A 22833-nucleotide genomic window follows, 5' to 3' on the forward strand; every position below is an offset into this window, starting at 1 on the left:
GTGCCAGATAGGCAAAGCCCCTGCTTCCCAGAGCTTACAATCAGCGGGACAATAATCAAATAAGCAAACATATCAATAATTTCAGAAAGTTAGGGTGCTATGAAGAAAAGGAGGGGGATGAAAGAGAGAGCAACTACAGAGGGGAGTAGGAAAGGGGAATGGAAGCAACCACAGAACAGGTAACCAGGGAGGGCCCCTCCAGGAGGTGATATTTAGGATGAGACCTGAATAATGAGGGACCCAGTCCCACAAAAAGCTGAGGAAAAGCCTTTTGTGTACACAACTTATTTCTTTTTTTTTCCTTTTATTTTATTATGGAAATTTTCAAACATGCAAAAAGTAGAGAGAACAGTATAAGAAAGTCCTGTGAACCTTTCACCTAACTTCAGTGGTCCTTAACACATGGTCTTGATTCACCTGTCTTCACCTACTCCCCCCATCCCAGACTATTTTTAAGCAAAACCCAGCATACCGCAGCATCCATAAATATTTCAATATGTATATCTAAGAGATAAAGATTCTTTTCATAATGAACACAATATCGTTAACACTTTAAAAGTTAGCAATTCCTTAGTGCTATCATATCTCCAGTCTATAAGCTTTCATCAAAATTAATGGTGTGTCTTCCAATGGCTGGAAGACACGCCATTCTCTTATGAACCAATAAGAAAGACAAATGCTACCAATCATAACTGCAGGATACTCTGATTTTAAGAGACATCCTAATTTCAGAAATGTTTAAATATTTTTTTAAAAGTGCCTTAGAGCAGCGGTCCCCAACCTTTTGGCACCAGGGACCGGTTTCGTGGAAGACAATTTTTCCACGGATGGGGGGTGGGGGGGTGGAGATGGTTTAGGCCGTAAAGCAAGCAATGGGGAGCGGCAGATGAAGCATCTATCGCTCCCCTGCTGCTCACCTCCTGCTGTGCAGCCCGGTTCCTAACAGGCCCGGGGTTTGGGGACCCCTGCCTTAGAGGGAATTCCCTGGTGGTCCAGTGGTTAGGACTCTGCACTTTCACTGCTGAGGGCCCAGGTTCAATCCCTGGTCAGGGAACTAAGATCCCACAAGCTGCACCACATGGCCAAAAAAAAGAAAAAAAAATGCCTTAGAATCGATGAAATGTAGTACTTTATTTCACTCTCAAAACCTCTTCCTATGTTAGTATTTACTGTTCCTATTTTAAAGACAAGGCTGAGAGGCAGGGTAACCTGGACAGTTCTCAGAGCGCCTGCAAGTGTGTATGTACTTGGCTGAGCTCCTTGTGTCCCTGTGCGATCTTGTCACAGGGTTCTGGCTCGTGCCTTTGACCCTGCAGGAGGCTCAGGTGGGCCATCAGGATCTAAATAAAGATCTCTACATCCTCTCTCCTCAACCAGCCCTCCCTCCTACCAAGAAACAGGCAATTTCTCCTCTCATCCCTCTCAGGGTCTTCTAAGTAGCTCCAGGTCCCTTTTCCTAAGTGCCAGGACAGTTTCTGTAGAGGGCTCCGAGGCTACCCAGGCAGCAGCCCAAGCTCTGCTATCACTGGGGTGGCCTTGCCACATGAATAGGCTTATCTGAGAGCCTCTGAGAGGGGCTGGCTCTTCTCAGCCCCCTTTACATTCTCATGCCTGCTTCAGCTGTAGGCTGGAGGCATGACCACACTGGTGTCCTGAAGCGATAAGGTGTTCCCACCAGCCCTAGCCAGTGGGACCTGAATTCTTGGACACGCTGGTCTTCTGAATCACGGAAGTGGTTACTTAGCGCTGTGCTCCACAGAGGAGAGTCCAGCCCACACTCAAGGGGAGGAGAATTAGGCTCCTTCTTTTAAAGGGAAGACTATCAAAGAATTTGTAGGTATATTTTAAAACCACCACACATGAACAGAATGCAGCAGGAGAAACAGTATGTGGCTTCTAAGACCAGGTCATAAGACACCGAAGGTTCCTCTTTGTTCCCTCCCATGGACCATCCATTCTGGGGAAAGCTGTCCCATGAAGAGATCTACGTGGAGAGGAACTGAGGCTTCTGACAGCCAGGACAGCCCAGACAGACTTTCCAGCAAATGATGGGCCATCCTAAAAGCAGATCCTCCAGCCTCAACAGCCCCAATCAAACCTTGAGATGACAAAAACCCCAGGTAGCATATCGACTACAATCTCATGAGAGACTCCCAAGCCAGACCACTCAGAAAACGCACTCTCAAATCCCTGACCCACAGAAATTATGTGAAATAATAAACGTTTATTGCTGTTTTAAGTCATTAACTTTTATGGTCACACATACGCTGAAATAAATCGCAAGGAAACTATCAGACAGGCCTGAATTGACATTTTATAAACCAACAGGCCTGTACTCTTTTAAAAAACGTGAATGTCCTAAAAGACAATGAGAGTCTGAGGAACCATTTCAGACTAAAGGAGACTAAAGAGGCAGGACAACTAAATGTCCTACTTGATTCTCAATTAGATACCGGGTAAGGAAGAAAAAAGTTGCTCTAAAAGTTGGGACAGCTGGAAACATCTGATATTGTATAAATTTCCTGAATTTGATAACTACCTTCATGGTATCATGAGAGAATGTCCTTGTTTTTAGAAAATACACACTGAAGTAACAAAGGATAAAAGATTATCATCTCTGTAACTTATTCTCAAATGTGTATAATATTATAGGATACATATAGAAAGAGAAAAATTAAGTAAATGTAGCAAAATAATGAGTGGGTCTAGGTGAAGGATATAGAGGATTTTGGCTATTCTAGCAAATTTTCTCGAGGTTTGAATTTTTCAAAATTAAAAGTTTAATACAAAAAGAAGAAAAGAAATTTTTAATGTTGCAAAGGATGTACCCAAACACCAAGCCAATTCTGACCTACACGTATCTCAATCTTAGTGGCCCTGTCCAAGGCCCTCTCCTTTCTCATTCATTCCCACTTCTACCAAAACAGCTGCCCTCTGAGGATGTGGAGAAAAAGGAACCCTTGTACACTGTTGGTGGGAATGTCTAAGTTGGTGCAGACTGTGGAAAACAGTATGGACATTCCTCGAAAAACTAAAAATAGAACTACCATGTGACCCAGGAATTCCACTCTTGGGTATTTGTCTGAAAAAAAACAAAAACACTAATTTGAAGATACATGCACCCCAAATATTCATAGCACCATTATTTACAATTGCCAAGATATGGGAGCAACCTAAGTGTCCATCAACAGATGAATGGATAAGAAGATGTGGCAGATATATACAATGGAATACTACTCAGCCATTAAAAAAGAACAAAATTTTGCTATTTGCAGTAACGTGGATGGACTTGGAGGGCATTATGCTAAGTGAAATAAAATAATTCAGACAGAGAAAGACAAATACTATATGACATCACTTATATGTGGAGTCTAAAAACTACAACAAACTAGTGAATATAACAAAAAAGAAGCAGACTCACAGATACAGAGAACAAACCAGTGGTTATCAGTGGTGGGGGTTGCAAATTATTGGGTGTAAGATAGGCTCAAGGATGTATTGTACAACATGGGAAATATAGCTAACATTTTGTGATCAATCTAAATGTAAAGTAACCTTTAAAATTTGTATTAAAAAATCTGAAAATTTTTTAATTTTAAAAATAAAATAGGGGCTTCCTTGGTGGCGCAGTGGTTGAGAATCTGCCTGCCAGTGCAGGGGACATGGGTTCGAGCCCTGGTCTGGGAAGATCCCACATGCCGCGGAGCAACTAGGCCCGTGAGCCACAACTACTGAGCCTGCGCGTCTGGAGCTTGTGCTCCGCAACAAGAGAGGCTGCGATAGTGAGAGGCCCGCGCACCGCGATGAAGAGTGGCCCCCGCTTGCCGCAACTAGAGAAAGCCCTTGCACAGAAACGAAGACCCAACACAGCCAATAAATAAATAAATAAATAAAAAATAGAACAAAATAAAATTAAAAAGAATAAAAAATCAGAGACAAAAATTTTAATTAAAAAAATGTTGATGAAAACAAAAACAAAAACAAAAAAGTTGCCTTCCTCCAAATATATGTTAGAGCAAATGGAAAACACACACATATATGTATAAGAATATTAATAATTATGTCTGGATTTAATATTCTCTGAGTACTAGACAGGGTGCATAGAAAAGCCACCATAGCCCACTAGGAGCATCAGAAAGAACTGCTTATACTACATGAAAAAAAAAATGTGTTTTTGTGAAACTAAAAATATTTTTTTATCTTTAAAAACAAGGTAAAGCTAAAATTTAGTTTCACATATGCACCAGTCCAAAGAGAAATGAGTAGAAATAAGGACAATGAGGTTTTCAAACATGAAATTTATTCAATTTAAAGAACTGTCCTTTAGTCTGAAATCACATCCTTACTGTTTTGGATTAAAACTTATTTCTTCTCATGATGGGAGTAAATAGGAGAGCAGGACAAGCTCTGTTTGACCAAATAAGAGTTGGGACTGTATGTCAGCCCCTCCTCAGTGTTTTTGTTTATGTGTTTTCACTGCTGTGCAAAATCCAGAAGTTCAAGGGCACTGTTCTCAAATGTCCAGGTGGGCTATTTGTGTGCTCTTAGATTACAAGATACCAATTTAGCAATATACACTCAGAGCTTTCTTTTTTTTTATTATTAAACTTTTTTTTTTTTTTTTGGCCACGCTGCGCTGCATATGGGATCTTAGTTCCCCAGCCAGGGCCCTTAGCAGTGAGAGCTTGGAGTCCTAACCACTGGCCTGTCAGGGAATTCCCTACACTCAGAGCTTTAAAGTGTTCCTCTTCTCATTCATCTCCTATCAATACATCTAAGAATTTCTCACCCAAGTGAATAATCAGAGATACCCTGAAGGAGGCTTGTCGTAAAAATTTTTCTTTGTAACATTATTTATAATAGTGAAATTCTGTAAACAATTTAAATGTAGGAGAATAAATGTTCATGGTTGCATGAAGAAACGCTACATGGCCATCCAAAGCCATGTTTTCAGACAATATTTGGCAATAAAAAAAGGATGACCACACTCTGACGTTTATCAGAAAAGCAGGGTACAGATCTATAAACAGCATCATGTCAGTTCTTCGAACAACAAAGTGTGTGTGCATGCACTCACACATAAACAGTAAACAACAGAAAGAAATATGCCAAGAATGTTAACAATGGTGATCTCTGAGCAGTGGGATTATCACTGATTCTTATTTAATTCTTTATATTTTTCTGCATTCTAAAATTGTTCTATAGGGCTCCCCTGGTGGCGCAGTGGTTAAGAATCCGCCTGCCAATGCAGGGGACACGGGTTCGAGCCCTGGTCCGGGAAGATCCCACATGCTGCGGAGCAACTAAGCCCGTGCGCCACAACTACTGAGCCTGTGCTCTAGAGCCCGCGAGCCACAACTACTGAGCTTGCGTGCCACAACTACTGAAGCCCATGTGCCTAGAGCCATGCCCTGCAACAAGAAAAGCCACTACAACGAGAAGCCCACACACCACAACGAAGAGTAGCCCTGCTCGCCACAACTAGAGAAAGCCCGCATGCAGCAACAAAGACCCAACTCAGCCAAAAATAAATAAAAATAAAAATAAATAAATTTATTAAAAAATAATAAAATAGTTCTATAATGAACATGCATCATTTTTATAATCACAAGAAAGATTTTTAAAAAGCTGAATCATATTTCTTTAGCTTCCCATAGCAAATGTCTTCACTGAGTAATATTTAACATTCCGCCCTCTCCTTTTTTTGTTGTTGACGTGGTATAGTTTCTCCTTCGTTCTTTAAAATATCACTTTACAATAGCCAAGACATGGAAGCAACCTAAATGTCCATCGACAGATGAATGGATAAAGAAGATGTGGTATATACACACACACACACACACACATATATATATATAACGGAATACTACACAGACATAAAAAAGCATAAGTAATGCCATTTGCAGCAACATGGGTGGACCTAGAGATTGCCATACTAAGTGAAGTGAGTCAGAAAGAGAAAGACAAATACCATATAATATCACTTATATGTGGAATCTAAAATATGACACAAGTGAACTTATTTACAAAACAGAAACAGACTCACAGACATAGATTAAAAACTTATGGTTACCAAAGGGGAAAACGGGTGAGGGAAGGATAAATTAGGAGTTTGGGATTAGCAGATATAAAGTACTATAAATAAAATACATAAACAACAAAGTCCTACTGTATAGCACAGGGAACTATATTCAATATCCTGTAATAAACCAAAATGGAAAAGCATATATATATATATAACTAAATCACTTTGATGTACACCAGAAAGTAACACAGCATTGTAAATCAACTATACTTCAACTGAAAAAAAAAGAAGATAAAACATCCTTTAAAAGCATTCTCCTTCATGAAGTTCAATATATCCTTCCTGAATATCTCTAAATTTGCATCCAGGAAAAACACTTTCCCCTTTTCCTGGGTGATAAAAAGCTGTGCATCCTTCCATTAGGCAAGGGCAGCTATGCATCACTCAGGGTTCCACTTCTGCATAGGAGATAAAAGAGAGCTCAGAACCAAATTCACTGCTAAATCATAGTAAGCCATCCTTTCCTTAACTTTCTGGTATAATCCATGTGCTTTGTAAGGGCAGGGGCTGAATTGTGTTTTTCCCTGTATTTTCTGCATGCTTTGCACTGTACCTAGTAATAATAGTAACATTTATTGAGTGCCTACTACATGATAGGCAGTGTGCTAAGCATTCTACATGCATTATTCCCTTTAGCCTTCATAACAACCCTACTGGGTGTGGACTACCATAATCTCCACCAGTACAATATATGTCTATGTACTTTACGGATATGAATGAATGGGTGCGGCAAATACTTCCATATCTTCTTTTATATTTAGGTTATCACATAAACATCTTTAAAAAAATGAAAATTCATATCCTTTGGAGAACAGGCCAGGGAGGTCATAATATACATAGATGTGTTTTATTGGCCCAGAATGCTTTCTCCTTTCTTCATCTTACTGCACTTTGCTCTTTCAGGAACCATGCCTCCTGGACTCTCAAGCTGTATGGTTTGTGCAGGGCTGGACACATACACACACATACACACACACACACACACACATACAATGAGTGTGCACACACTTGTGTATACATACGCACATATACACACCCCTCTGGGAAGGTCACATGCCCCAGGCCTGACCAATCAACATTTTGCTGATGAAATCAGTTGAGTCCCTGTATTCAGGGCCCAGAATAATCTGAATGCAGTTCTAATCCCAGATTTTTCTGTCATAAAAGTCAATATATTTTCTTTTATATTTAAGTCAGTTTGCATTGAGTTTTCAGTCACTTTCAACCAAAGAACCCTAACTAATAGAGAAAATAAGTTTTTTTTTTTAAAGTGAATATAGGACTTCCACTCAGGGCAGTATGAAAGATTTAAAATATCTGGGAACGCCTCTTGGTAAAGGACACCCAAAAAATTCTTGATAAAATACTTAAAAAAAATCTTTTAAATGCATGGATCAGCTTATAAAAAAGTAAAAGAAGTCCTCGGAGTACAGGAACAACAAGGAAATCTATGAACCTGGATATTAGAGGTATCAGACAGAGCATAAAATAACTATGCTTACTATGCTTAAATAAATAAAAGAGGACCTCAAATGAATGACAAAGAAACAAGAATGACAGGCAAATTTAACTCAGTATAGACATCTCACAGCAATGGAGCAAGCCAGGGGACAGTGGAATACTATCTTGAAATGCCAAACTATCAACCTAGAATTATATACCCAACCAAACTCTTTTTTGAGAACAAGAGCAAAATAAAAACATTTTCAGATAAATAAAACTGAGTGTTTACAACAATAACCTTGTCTACAGCAAGAAATACATGATATATTTCAGGAAGAAGAAAAGAATCCCAGAAAGATATCTGAGATCCAAAGATGACCATTCAGGAAAGAATGATGGGAAGAGAAAATGGTAAACGTGTGGATAAATGTAAACAAATACTGCATTTTTAAAAATGTCTAATGTGTTGGTTTAAAAAGCAAGACAGAATTAAAATAGTGGAGTAAAATGACATACAAATTGGGAAAGACGGTGATCAATGTTAAAGCATTCTAGGATCCATAGTTATTGATTAACTTTAGACTTTTTTCAGTTAAATATATACTTTCAAATTATACCACTAAAGATTGGAAATAGATAACTGCCAAATTAATAGAGAGAGAAAAATGGAACCAGAAGGTTCTATCAATTCAAAAAGCAGTATGGAAAAAAGGGGAAAAAACATAGAAAAAGCATAACAAATAGAAAGCATAAGTAAGATGGCATAATCAAACACTAAAGTATCAGTAAGCACAGTAAGTATAAATGGACATAACTATCTAGTTAAAGTCAAAGACTGTCAGTCTGGATTTTTTTTTTTTAATGACAACACAAAATCCAGCAACATGCTAATTAGAGACATGCCTAAAAGCTAAGGTCACAGAAGAAGTGAAAGTAAAAGGATGGGAGAAGGTATCGTGACAACGCTAATCAAAAGGAACATGTTCTGTAGAATTAAAGTACTGATTCAAAGAAAGGACGCCACTCTGACAACCACAAGATGGGTCTAGTAAAAACTAATAAAATAGCCTCAGTTTACAACCTTGTTGGGGAAGCAAAGAAACATCAGTCTAATCTCCACACCATGTGTGATGTTTCTCCAAAGGTAATGTTAAGAGAACAGACAAGCAGGCTACCTCTCTGCAAAAAGAGAAATCTTAACCAACTCCCTCCTGCCAACCCCAGCAAGACACAAACACTTTCTTTTGCTGAATTACCTATTTAGAGCTATTTTGAGACACTTTGCCATCCTAGCACCCAAGTCCTAGTCCTTAAACTCGGATACACACTCTGCAACTATAGCACTAATACGGCTAAAACCAGAGCAAGCGTTCAGGAAATGCAAACACCTGTGTGTATTATTTACAAACTTTTCTAACCAGCGGTTCACAACTCCTTGGCAGTGGCAGAGAACAGCTGATGGTCACATGTGTGGCATCCCCATACATGTGCGGTGGAAAGGCACAGCCCCAAGGGCGCTGTCACTCCACCTTTCTCTCCTGCTAAAGAGGTCAGAATGCAAATGAGAATAACAGTATAGGATTATCTCAAGGCTTCCCTTATCTATGAAAACTAAAACTTCCTGTAAGTATTGGTGCATGATTAGCCACCATCCACTTGTGACACACCTTGTAACTGACTGTGATGTCACCACTAGTTTCATCTGCATTTGACCTGTTATCAGTCCCCACTTTGTCTAATTCTGGTATTCTCCCACACCTTCAAAAGCACCCACCCTTAATCTTCGGAGTGAGAAATCCACAGGCTCTAAGCCAGTAGCTTTCAACACTAGTTGCACATCAGCCTCAGCCTAGGCCCTACCCACCAAAACTCTATTTAATCATTCTGGGGAAGATCCCTCACATAATTTTTCAAAGTTCCCCAAGGCCACAAACCCAGCTATCTGGCTCCCCACTTTGGCCTGCTGCCATCTCACAGTGAAAGTTTCCTCTCCTTGCTAGGCTCAAATGAGACGGTATTTGTGAAAGAGTTTTGCAAACCCTATACTTACTATACTACCATGCAAGAATTCCTTGTCATCCTCCTCCCCCTCCTCCTTTCCCTCCTCGATTCAGTGCCGTAACTAATAGAAAAAAAGCGATGCACTAACCTACTGGCATGTGAATTATTAGCCTCACAGAAGGGCCAGGGTCCACACCAAGTCTTGAGGAATTAGAGCCAATACTTCGAAGCGTCTCTATTAGCTACCAAGGCTTGCAGATGCCAGAAGAACCAAGCCAAACAGTCCCTTGCCTGTGATAACACATTTATCCCCTATAGTGCAAAGAATTTGGTTAAAAACATGTGTGGGCCTTTGTACATACTCATGTCTGAATATGTTCTCACCCACTTACCCGTGTGTGTTTTTTCAGAATCTATTTCTATACCTGGAAAAGTCTAGAAGGATACACAGCAAAATGTTAATAGTGGTTCTTCCCAGGATGGTAGGTTTATGGATGATTTTTCTTTCTTTCTTTCTTTTTTTTGCTTCTCTGTATATGCAAACTTTTCTAGAGTGAACATGTATTGCTCTTATAATTAAAATTAATAGATTAATAATTGCCTCCATCTCGAAAGAGAGGAGGGAATAAAAGATCTGGTTTCTAGATCAGCTCTGCCCCAGATCTGTGTGTTACCTTGGGGGCATGGCTTTTCCTCTCTGGTTAGACTGGATGCTCCCTCAGGACCTTCCCTCCTATGACATTCAAGGATCCTAACCACACCTTTGCTTATTAATTAGTTCCAACCCTCCCCCTCACCCAGGACCCCGACTGTGAACTCAATCTGCCATTCTGGTTTCTCAGGCTAAATCTCAAGACCTTATTAGGTCCTCACGCCCGTATGAACTATAATAAAATTGAGTCTTCGTGAAAGGCCTGGACGCTACTGGCTACGTCTAAGTTATACCTCAAGGCCTGGCTGGGCCGAGACCGACACAGATGGAGCTCACCTTTCTCTCTAGACAAGAATGACCCAACAGGCCTTGCTGCAGGAATTAAAGGCAGGAGGCATTCACACTCCTTATCACGCTGGGTTTGGATTAACTTCCCAGGGTCATTGCAATAGCAGGATCTATAAGCAAATCCTGATAGGACACAGGGCAGCTGTGTCACCATGGAGATGGGACACCATAAGCCCCACAGGTCATCCACAGTGTTTCAAAGAGACTTCACAACCTGGGACAACAGAGGAAGTTGGAACCCGGAAAAGAAAAACTTTATGACCAATCCCTGGATGACTCTTAAAAGCAACCTCCTGAGTGTATTGTTGGCAACAGGGAAGGCAGGAAAAACTAATAAGAACTGAGTACACAGTGTGTTCCCAGGTGTTAGGTGTTTTATTAACTCCTAGGTTGTGTTATTTCTACTCATCCCCTATTTTGCCGATAGGGAAATTGAGGCTGAGAGGCTAGATTAATTGCCCAACATCACAAAGCTGATGAGCAAAAGAGCCACGATTTTATTTCACATGAGCTGGGTCTGAACCCTGAGTCTGACCTGAAAGCTTCCCCTAGACCTTGCCTCAGTGAGCACCCTTGGCGTTTCAAGGAGATAAACATATATTCAGCCATTTGGCTGAAGAGGAGGAACTACCATCAACCCCAACAAACAAAGCTCGACTCGAAAAGATAAACAGTGAAAATGCCTAAGGTAAAAGCATAGGCTAGGCATGAGCAGATCCTTAAAAACAGCCGAGACAGTGAGGTGCAAATCCATTCAAACTCTGCCAGTGAGGGCAGAGGTGGGGCCTCCTCCTGCAGACATTCATGCTCTCTCTGACCAAGGATGCACAGAGCAGTTGCCTAAAATCCTGAAATCAGCACAGTACCATGGGGGCCAGGAGGGTCACAGTCCCCCAAGGCCAGTTCCACCACTTTCCAGCTGTGGGGCCTTGGGTGAGTCACCTGACCTCTCTGGGCCAATTTCCACACCTGTAAAACAGGAAGGACAAGGAGCAGGGAGGAGTGGCAGATGCCTGGTACATACAGGAGGCTGCCCACTTGGCTCCAGAACCCCCTCTCTGAGCCCTCTTTCCCTCAAAGTCTTTAAGGAGGGGGCTCCAGCAGGGACCTGGAAGATCCCTACCGAAAGAGGAAAGGAGATAGAAGGCCAGGAGGGCCATCCTCCACCTGCCAGCTTGTTCCCTTCTTACCTAAGCAGTGGTACAACCCCTCCAGACAGCAGCTCCAACAGGAATTAGGCCTCTGACCACACAGGTTCCAGGACTGTGTCACCCACAGGAGTGAGCTCTGCTGGACCACAGCCAGAAGGAGCCCTTCCCAGCAGCCGCTCCTTCCTGACTTCCTCCACTTCAAGGTCAGGAATCCAACTCCCAGAGAGAGGGCAAGGAGGCTTGCGGCTTCCGACTTGCCCTTCCAGGCGCCTTTCATCTCACCTGCCCGGCGGGCCCTCCCCTCCTGGTTGATTCATGGGCCCTGGTGCACACAGGTGCACACAAGTAAGTGAATGAAGCCTGTCTCGAACCCCACAGGTCCTTAGCTTCGCCAAAGCAGGACGTTACAGGCGTAACTGGACTGGGGGTGCCTTTGAACCCAGGAAGGGCACCCAAAGGGTCTCATCTGAAACCTGTCTGCAGATTTGTCAATTTCTGAGATTTTTCTATTTTCATTTTTTAAATCTTTCTCCCCCACCCCGCAGTATGAACACTTTCACTGCCCACTTCCGAGTGACTCAATAAGACGCGAGAGCCCCAGGTCTTTAGAGACCCCGGTTCCACCTTGCCACTTCACAGCTGCAGAAACTGAGGCCCGGGGACTCCGAGGGCGGTGCTTCTCCCGCCACCTGGGGACTCACAGAGGGTTCCAGCGCTCGGGCAGGCGGCGGTGCAGCGAGATGCGGTCGCTGAGGTAGATGTTTATCTGGTGCAGCCGCACGCTCTCCTCCTGCAGCCGCAGCTCTTCGCCCTGCAGCTGCAGCCGCACTGCCTCGCCTCGCGCGCCCAGAGCGTCCTCCCGCACCGGCGGCCGCGCCAGAACCGGGTCTCGCCGCCCGGAGCGCGGGGTGCGTGGGAGTCCCGGCTCGGCCATTCCGGCCCCGCGCCGCGCCCGCAGCACCGAGCCCAGTCCAGCCAGCGCCAGCAACGCCAGCAGTGCCAGCAGCGCCTCCCGGCCGCGCCGCAGCCCTCGCGGGCAGCGCCTCCACGCCGCGCGCCCCAACATGCGCCCCCCAGCTGCGCCCAGCGCCTGGCGCGCCCCGAAGCGGTGGCGCAGCCCGCGACCCGGATCCCGGAACCGGCGCGCCGCCCCGCCCCCGGCCCGCCCCACCTGCGCCCCGCCCCCTTCCCGCCCCGCCTGCCCGCCGAGGGGGCGAACTGTTACAGGGTCCCCACGAGGGCTCGCTGAGACGTGCACCTTCTTGGTGGGCTGTGTGCTTTATTAAAAAGGTAACGGCCGTAAAACCCTCAGCTCAGCGCCTGTCAAGTCGTAAGCGCTCCGTAAATGTTGGCCGAACGCGCTGTGCAGGGCGCTATGAATTTCACTGCCATTATCTCATCTGACCCCTACACAGTCCAATAAGAGAGGTACATTTTACAGATGAGGAGACTGGGGCACAGTGAGGCTAATTTACACCGGGCTATCTCATGGAGGCCTGCAGGCATACCGACCTAAGACATACTGCTCGGATCCCTTGAATAACAAACCCTCCTCTGGCTTCCTATTAGTCGGTAATCTGTTTCTTATTCCTCACTTTACAGACGCCTCCAAGAAACTTATCAAAGAAATGAACTATCCTCTCAGAAAAACACACGCAAACACACCCATGATTGCACACACCCCAGGCCATCCCCTCATGTTAAGTAGCCCGGGTCTTGGCTAGAGGTTTCCTTTGGGAGGATTGGGAGAATGAGGAAGCCACAGGGGTGCCAGAAATATTTAATAGGGTCCAGACTAGAGTGAGGCATGAGGCTCTCTCCAAGGCGGAAAATTGAAGTGTGGGCCAAATAAGCCTCAGTAATCAAAATAAACAATATTTTTCAAAATCAAAATGAATGCAAAAAATCCATGACAACAAAATACCAAAATTTTAAAGGCAGAATCTGACCCTGTGCTTGCACAGCTCACTTCACTCACCTCACCCTAATCCCAGACCTGATTCTATATCTTGATTTTAGTGAGGATTACATGGATAAATACATATGTAAAAATTCATCAAGTTCTTTAAAACCCATGCACTTGACTTATGAAAGTTATATCTCAATTTTTAAAAAGCAAAAAATAAAGAAATAAAAGAACAAAGAATAAAAAAAGGAGAACCCCTAGCCTCCAGGACAAGTGCTGAAGTCCTCAGCTTGACAGGAGAGACCCCCAGAATGTGACTCCAAATTCTGTAATGCCTATCCCCAGCCACTGGGGGATAGGGGAGGCACAGTTTCACTCCAGGCCTTTGCATAGGCTGTTCTCTCTGCTGGAAATGCCATTCCCCACCTAGCAAACTCCTACCCATCCTTCAAGGCCCTGCCAAAAGCCACCTCCTCCATGAAGCCTTCAGCAATTCCATCGTTTTTTAGGTAAACGTATTTAAAGATCACATCATCCTTTTGTGTATTAGTCAGGGTTCCACAAGAGAAATAAAAGCAGGAAGAGATATATTAAGAGATTTACTGCAAGAAATTGGCTTATACAATTGCAGAGACTGGTTAAGCAAGTCCAAAATCTATAGGGCGGGTCATCAGGAAGGACAGGCTGAAACTCTCTGACACAAGCAGAAGCTGCAATCCACAGGCAGAATTTCTTATTTTCTAGGGCAATCTCAGTTCTGCTCTTTAGGACTTGAACTGATTAAATCAGGCCCACCTAAACAATCTCCTTCCCTAAAGTCAGCTGATTGTAAATGTTAACCATATCTACAAAATACCTTCATGGCAACATCTACATTAGTGTTTGATTGAATAACTGAGGATTAAAGCCTAGCCAAGCTGACATATCAAACTGACCATGTCTATTAGTTTCCGAGAACTGCCATAACAAAGTACCACAAACTAGGTGGCTAAAAACAACAGAAATTTATTCTCTCACAGTTCTGGAGGCAATAAGTGTTATTAGCAGAGCCACATTCTCCCTGGAGGCTCCAGGGGAGAATCTATTCCATACCTTTCTCTTAGTTACTGGTGTCGCCAGCAATCCTTGACATTCCTTGACTTGCAGATGCATCACTCCAATCTCTGCCTCCATGGTCATATGACATTCTTCTAGTGCGTTTGTCTCTGTGTCCCTTCTACTCTTCTTCTAAGGGCGCTGGTCATTGGATTTGGGCCACTCTAATGATCTCATCTTAACTTGATTACATCAACAAAGACCCTATTCCCAAATAAGGTAACATTCATAGGTATCAAGGATTAGGACTTCAACAGATCTTTTGGGGGGACACAATTCAATCCATATCACCATCATACTTTGTTACAGCCCTTGCTACATTAGGTTGTGTTTAATTCATACCCTGGCCTTGTGAAAAAAAAAAAAAAAAAAAAAGACTGTAAAGGACTAAGAGTATGCGCTGTGGTCACCTTATGATCCCCGAAGTTGGTTCAGTGTCAGACACAGTAAGTGCTCAATTCATGGCTGGCTTTGTGTCTCACACTCACTTACGTAGGCACCTGTTTGAACTCAGTGGGGAAGTACCTGATGGAGGGCACAGCCTGGTTAAGTGCAGAGAAAAGTTACTCCCAAAAGGTAACAAACATGAATTCTTTAGGTCTTCTTGCTGGAAGAGCCTCAGCAACTCAGTCTGGACGTTTTCAAAATCCGCTCCTAGAAATCCCAAGGGAAAACCATCCAGGAAAGTAAAAAGGAGGCTGACTGGACAGGGCTCCAGTTATTCTCCCTGAAACCAGAGCATTGACACATTTATTTGCTTAATCCTTTGAGCTTCCTTATTAGATTGTCGCAGCCTCATGTCTGATTACCAGAGGACTTGGTAACCAGGCCAAAGGAAGTATGTTGTCCAGGTCCACAGCTGATCAGTAGCAGAACAGGAAATAGAACAGAACAAAAAGGTATGGTACAAACTGCTAGATGTCTGCCAATATCCAATCTTCTCTTTTTCCTTCTCTAGAATCATTTTTTTAAAAATGTGTTTGTGGGCTTCCCTGGTGGCACAGTGGTTGAGAATCTGCCTGCCAATGCAGGGGACATGGGTTCCAGCCCTGGTCTGGGAGGATCCCGCATGCCGTGGAGCAGCTGGGCCCGTGAGTCACAATTACTGAGCCTGCGCATCTGGAGCCTGTACTCCGCAGCGGGAGAGGCCGCGATGGTGAGAGGCCCACGCACCGCGATGAAGAGTGGCCCCCACTTGCCACAACTAGAGAAAGCCCTCGCACAGAAACGAAAACCCAACACAGCCATAAATAAATAAAAAAATAAATAAATTTAAAAAAAAATGCGTTAGTTTCTCTGGACCCACTGTCTTCCAAAATAAAGACTATATTTCCCAGCCCTCCTTGCAACTAGGCATGGCCAAGTGACTAAGTGTGCCACCAATGGGCTATAAGTGGTGGTGTCAAATGGGGCTTCTGAGTAATGTCCTTAAAGGAAACTTCCTTACCTTTCCTTCTTGCTGGCTGGATTGTGGCTATGAAGACTGGAGCTCAAGCAACCACCTTGGGTCATGCACTGAGAATGGTGAAACACCATGGCAGAAGGAGTCCAGTTCCCTAACATTGCGGACACTGAACCAGTCCTGCTGGCCTCCTTCCAGGCTTTGTTTATGTGAGAGAGAAATAAACTTCTATCTCATTGAAGCCACTGTTTCTATGGGTTTTCTGTCTTAGGCAGCCAAGTCTAATCCTCACTGATGCAGATGATTAATTGCAAGAGAATTCTCCCCAAATCTGACTCTGATGGTACGGTGATTTTAAAACCAGGCTGCAAATTCTTTGATACTCCCTTCCCTTGAAACAAGGTAGACTTCTAACTGCTTCAACCAACAGAATATGGTAGAAGTGAAGTCCTGTGACTTCTAAGGCTAGGTATAAAAGGCCATGAAGCTTCCACCTTGTTCACGGGACCACTGTTCTCAGAGCCTTGAGCTGCCAGGAAAGAAATCTGATGATCCTGATCCCATCATGCCAGAGAAGCCACAGGCAGACATACAGTCAACAGGGTCAGCTGAGCCCAACCTTCAGCCACCCTAGACAGCCCAGGCATCAGACAGGTGAGTGAAGAAGCCACCTTAGAAGTGGCTCCTCCCCAGTCATTCAAGTCATCTCAGCTATGGCCCCAGACATCACAGAACAGAGAGGTGCTGTCTTCAAATCCCTGACCCACAGAACCCATGAACATAATAAGATGATTGTTGTTTTACACCATGACGTTTTGGGATGGTTTGTAACACAGCAGTAGATAACTGGAACAAATGGATGATTTTAATCAACATATTTCAAGAGGAAATATTATTGAGCATCTAAACATGTGCCAGGTACTGTGCTACGGACTAGGCAAACTACAATGAGCAAGTGTCGATGATAAACAAAGCTGGACACTAGTTAAATGGGAAAGATAGATTTGAATCAGTAACACACCATTTCAATAGGGAAGGAGGTCCAGTATGAACTGATTCAACTTTGATTGGCACAGGGGTAACTGGGAGTTTTAAGTAGAGTTGAGGAAATGAAAAATTACAAAGGATTGGTCAGCATAAATGCTGATTAGCCCAGACATGTCTGTCGGCTTGCAATCATCGAAGTCAGGATTCTATCCTCCCACCGAGACTGGCAGACGGAGGCCCTATCCTTCCTGACGATCGCATTTTAAAGGAATGACTGGGACTTCCCTGGTGGTGCAGTGGTTAAGAATCCACCTACCAATGCAGGGGGGACATGGGTTCGAGCCCTGGTGCGGGAAGATCCCACATGCCGCAGAGCAGCTAAGCCCGTGCGCCACAACTAATGAGCCTGCGCTCTAGAGCCCGCGAGCCACAACTACTGAAGCCCGCGCGCCTAGAGCCCATGCGCCACAACAAGAGAAGTCACCTCAATGAGAAGCCCGCGCGCCGCAACGAAGAGTAGCCCCCGCTCGCCACAACTAAAGAAAGCCCGTGCACAGCAACGAAAACCCAACGCAGCCAAAAATAAATAAATTTAAATAAATAAATAGAGGAGTGACTTTCAGGTCCTTGAGAAAGATACTCCTGAACTGTAGGAGATACATACACATCTCAAACGGACAGAGAAAGGATTCACAATTGTAAGCCCTTTTTAGTAAATGTTCTTAAAAAGGGTGGTCAGGAGCCTCTGGTTAGGTGTTGGACAGAGCAAACAGCAAATTCTTTGGGTAGTCTTCAGCTTTCTCAGGCAGGCACTTAAGGGGTGCTAGCGTCACAGTCTTGGAAACTATGTTAGTGTTTAAGTCTTTTAATGTGAGGGGAGGTAGGTGGATGAAATCATTTGTGTTGAGAGTCTGTAGTTTTTACAGGCCAAGGTTGAGCCCTAGTCAAGATGAAAGCTCAGAGGAACCTGTCTAGAGTCTGGTCAAGGAGAGAATCTTTGTCACAAGACAGATACTTTTGGCATCATGGTGCTGAGAGTGTAATGGAATGGACAAATAATAAAAAGATAACTTATTAGAGTTGTGATAAGTATTTTGAAGAAGAATTGCAGGGTGCTAAAAGGACTTATACTAGTAGAACCTGGTTTAGTTTAGGGGTTTAGGAAGGTTTCTCTGAAGAAGTTATGTTTACACGGATACCTGGATGTTAAAGTGAGATCAGTGATTTGAAATCATATTTTAGGTTAATCTGGAACTCCCTCTGCTGCTGCCCAGCTCAGGGAAATGAATAGTTTTGTAACTCCTGTAGAAAGATAATGTGTAAACTGGGAAGCTAGTCCAAAGCTTTTTATCAAATATTCTCTATTTTCAAAGCGACCACAGCCCAAAAGTTCAGAAGCATAAGTCTGGTCTGATTCTCTCATTTTACAGATGGGGAGCCTGAGACACAGAGTGGGGAGGCGGTCTCGAACAAGTTGGTGGCTCAGGCAGAGTAGGATCTAACTTGCCATCTGCTTCAATTCACAGCCTCTGGTTACTGGCCTCCCTGGAGGATATGGCCCTTCCATGAGCAGCTCCCCCAGGGCTCCAGGAGGGGGATGGGGTTTGGGGTAAACCATGCAAAGCAGCTCCTACCCAGAACTGCTGCTGCTATCAGACTAGTGGGAGGTGACTCCATGCACAAAAGAGAGTCCACTGGTTGGTGCTGGAAGGCAGGTGTGATAGGAAAGGCTTGGAGCTGTGTCTTTTGGCCTCTGTCCAAACACCCAACACATTTAAGATCTGTCAGATTAGAAAACAGACTTGGATTGGCTTACCAAATTGGAATGCTTCCCAACAGAGGCTCAGTTGCAGAGAAAAGAGTGATGGAATTAGGCCTTACAAGACCTGGGTTCAAGTCCCAGGTAATGGATACAAGCTGTCACTTATTGAGCACCTATATGTGCTGTAAACTGCTATCATCTCACTTTACCCCCTGACAATCTTGCAAGGTTTCTTCTCTGAGGAAACTTGGGCTCAGAGAAGTGAGGTGGTTTATCCACAACATACAACACAACATACAACATACACACAACATACAAGGTCACACAACATACAAGGGGCAGAACAAGGATCTGAGCCCAGGTCTCCTGACCCCTAGTTCAGGATTTCCCACCACACACCTCAATGGCAGGCTGCTGTGAGACCAAAGACCAAAGACAGCTTAGCCTCGTGGGTAAGAACACAGCCTTGCAGCCTGCTTGCCTGAGCTCAAACCCCAGCCCCATCACAGATTGCTGTGCAGCCTTAGGCAAGTCACTTAACCTCTTCCAACGCAGTGTGCTCATGTATAAAATGGTGGTGATAATAACAGTACCTGAATAGGGTTTTGGGACGGATTGAGTGATGTAGTCCACACAGACAGCCTCCCTGGACACAAAGCAGGGTGGAAAGAGCTTCTGCAAGGGCAAATGGAAGATGCCTAGTGCTTTGCTACTCAAAGTGTGGTTCTTAGACCAGTAGCATTGGTACCACCTGGGAGCTATTGGAACTACAACAGTTTGTTAACAGAGGTAAAGTAACGAGTTACTCTGCTTACCCAGAGTAAGTACTATGTAAATGTTATTAATGATGATAAGTTGGCATCCATAGAGGGCAAATCCAGCTGGGACCTTAATTCTTTTCATACCTCTTCCCAAATTGACTAACTTGTCCTCTCCTTGGGTTTCTTGTTAGTTTGAGGAGATAATTTGTTCTTTGACCACACCATCTCATCTGCTGCTCAACCAACAAATAGATTTCTGTAGAAGGCACTTTTGATTTGTCATATTAGCTCCCTTCACAGGGGATCATTACATCCCTTTTAGAGCTTAATAAGTTATACGGTAGTGGTACTTCAAACATTAGTGGGTAAAAGATGGCTGATTCAATTAATGATTGGGGCAACTTGATAAACATTTGGAAAAATAAAGTTAAATGCCAACCTCACACCTTACACCAAAATAAATTCCAAATGATCTAGAAATGTCAAAGTAAAAAAAGAAAAATAAGGACTTCCCCGGTGGCGCAGTGGTTAAGAATCTGTCTGCCAACGCAAGAGACACAGGTTCGAGTCCTGGTCCGGGAAGATTCCACATGCCGTGGAGCAACTAAGCCCGTGCGCCACAACTACTGAGCCTGTGCTCTAGACCCCCGTGAGCCACAGCTACTGAGTCCATGTGCCACAACTACTGAAGCCCGTGCACTCTAGGGCCTGCAACAAGAGAAGCCACCACAATGAGAAGCCTGCACACCGCAACGAAGAGTAGCCCCCCCTCGCCGCAACTAGAGAAAGCCCGTGCGCAGCAACAAAGACCCAATGCAGCCAAAAATAGATAAATAAATAAATTTATAAAAAGAAAAATAAGAAAATCCAATGATGAAAGTACTGGATGAAAAATCCCAGAGACCATTATGGAAAAGATTTATAAATTTGACTACATAAAAATTTTTAAATTCTGTAAAGCCCCAAATAATATAAACTCAAAAGACAGAAGACAAATCAGAAAGACATATTTGCAGATGACATTTACCCAGTATGTGAATCAACAGGGAAATAAAAAGAACAAACAGAAATAAAAATGACCAAAGGATTTGAATACAGCTCCCACAAAAAAGAGATCTAAAATGATCTAATGTATCGTAATATGCTCAACTTCTCTACTTAAAAAGCATGCAAACTAAACTTACTCCAAAATATTTTTTTCACCTATCAGATTGGCAAAGATTAAAAAGGTTATTAATTCCAGTGTTGTCAAGGATGTGAATAAACAGGCACTCTTATCCAGTCAGCAGGAATGCAAACTGGTACAACCTTTTGGAAAGCAATTAGGCAACATTTATTTGAAATGTTAATGTTCGTATCCTTTTGATTCTGCAATTTCACATCTAGGAATTTATCTAACAGAAATAGATTCATAAGCGCTCAAGAGATAAGCTTATAGGAAGCTTATCGCAGTATTGCAGGGGTCCTCAGCCTGTTAGGAACCAGGCCTCACAGCAGGAGGTGAGCGGCAGGCAGCAAGCAAAGCAAACGAAGCTTCATCTGCCCATTGCTCCCCATCACTCGCATTACTGGCTGAACCATCCTCCTCACACCCCCCCACCCCAGTCTGTGGAAAAACTGTCTTCCACAAAACCAGTCCCTGGTGCCAAAAAGGTCGGGGCCCGCTGCAGTATTGTATATAAAAGCAAAAAGTTGGAAACAACCCAGATATCCATTAACAGTAGATTATAAAATGAAGTACTGCACATCCATACGCTAAGATACCACAGTGTCATTAACAAGAATGACATTAATTCTAAGTGTTTAACATACAAATGTGTTTAAGATGCATTGTTAAGTCAAGAAAATCAAGTTGTAGAGCTGTATGGATAGCATGATCCTATATGGGTAAAATAGATTAATATATACAAAGGAAAAACTCTAAAGAAATATTCACCAAACCATTAACCATATTATATTTATTTCTGATTAGTGAGATTCTTTGGCCCTTTCATTTTCGTTCCATTTTTTTTTTCAACGAATACTTATTGATTACCTACCACTTGGCAGGCAATGTACTAGATTCAAGGGATATGATGGTAAACACCCAGAGCCATTGATCTCAAGAAGCTTACATTCTATATTTCTACAACATTGGAACTCTTTACAACACATATTATCATCTAATTAGGAAGATATTTTAAGGTAAATAAATACTCTTTAGAGATTATTTTACTTCCAAACCCTCCTTACCTCCTTTCTAATCCATTGCACCAGTCTCTGATCCCCCATCCCTCCTTTCCAACCTGTTTCCTCTCTTTTCCTACAACTACCCAACTCACACCCAGTTTTTCTGCCCAACTTGTGGTCTAGCTCTCCCATGAAGCTGTCAGTGACACCCTCAAACTCTGACACTTTCCTCTGAATTGATAACAAAAGCTCACAGACCACCCTGTTCCACAATCATGTGGGATTCCCTGGGGGCCAGGGGCTGTGTCCTTATCATCCAACACACATAATGTCTGGCACACAGGAGGCACTCAATTAATGCTGGTTGAACAGGGATTGTGTCGGTGATGGAGGTACACCACTCAGACGGCCCTTCAAGAGAACCTGCTGCAGGGAGAACAGTTGACTGAGAGCCTCTAGCTGCTATGCCTTCGGGTCCTCCGTGATATTCTTGCTGAGGCTACGGTTCCTCTGGTTTCTCCCAGTCAGTGATCGAGCATGGGAGGGACACCAGAACCCAGCCATTTCTGTTTGATGCAGGAAGACTTAGCAGACTCCCTTTGCCTGGGGACTCCCCATCGGCCTGGTCGAGTCATTCCCAGAACTGAAGGGCAGTCTGAAGCTCTTCCTACCCAAGCCTCCTCCCTTTCCACTCTCTTTTCCCAGTTGTCAGACCTGCATCTGGGTCTGAAGGCTCTCCTTCCCTTTTCTTCTTCCTTCCACCTTTATCCTATACAAGCATTTCTCCCAGGAAAAAACATTATGGCATTTGATTCTTAGAGGACCCAAACCAACCTAGGGATCAGTGAAAAGGTACTGGAAGAGAGTTCATAAATAAGACGACTGTAGATACACTTGCAGAAGAGATTTATGTATAAAGATGTGCTGGATCCATTCTTCCAAACCTTTGTGCACACAGATCACCTGGGAATGGTGTTGAAATGGATTCTGGTTCAATAGGTCTGGGGTGGACCCAAGATGCTGTATTCCTAAGAAGCTCCCAGGATGTACTGATGCTGCTGGTCCAGGGAC

General features: G+C 43.6%; 1 protein-coding gene and 1 non-coding gene across 2 annotated transcripts in view; one reads left to right on the top strand and one right to left on the bottom strand.

Annotated features, from left to right (window-relative positions):
- The window catches only part of GALNT12 (polypeptide N-acetylgalactosaminyltransferase 12), a 38503-nt gene extending 25701 nt beyond the window's left edge, over nucleotides 1-12802 (bottom strand). The window contains exon 1 of the mRNA XM_068552359.1: nucleotides 12382-12802. Within this exon, the coding sequence (XP_068408460.1) occupies nucleotides 12382-12746 (365 nt within the window). The 5' untranslated portion in view covers nucleotides 12747-12802. The remainder of the gene's footprint in view (nucleotides 1-12381) is intronic.
- TRNAE-UUC (transfer RNA glutamic acid (anticodon UUC)) lies at nucleotides 982-1054 on the top strand. Its single transcript has one exon. It is a non-coding gene; the product is annotated as a tRNA-Glu (tRNA).
- Nucleotides 12803-22833: the final 10031 nt, after the last annotated feature.

Source organism: Eschrichtius robustus, chromosome 10 (assembly GCF_028021215.1).
Source record: "Eschrichtius robustus isolate mEscRob2 chromosome 10, mEscRob2.pri, whole genome shotgun sequence".
In the NCBI taxonomy this organism is placed as follows: domain Eukaryota; kingdom Metazoa; phylum Chordata; class Mammalia; order Artiodactyla; family Eschrichtiidae; genus Eschrichtius; species Eschrichtius robustus.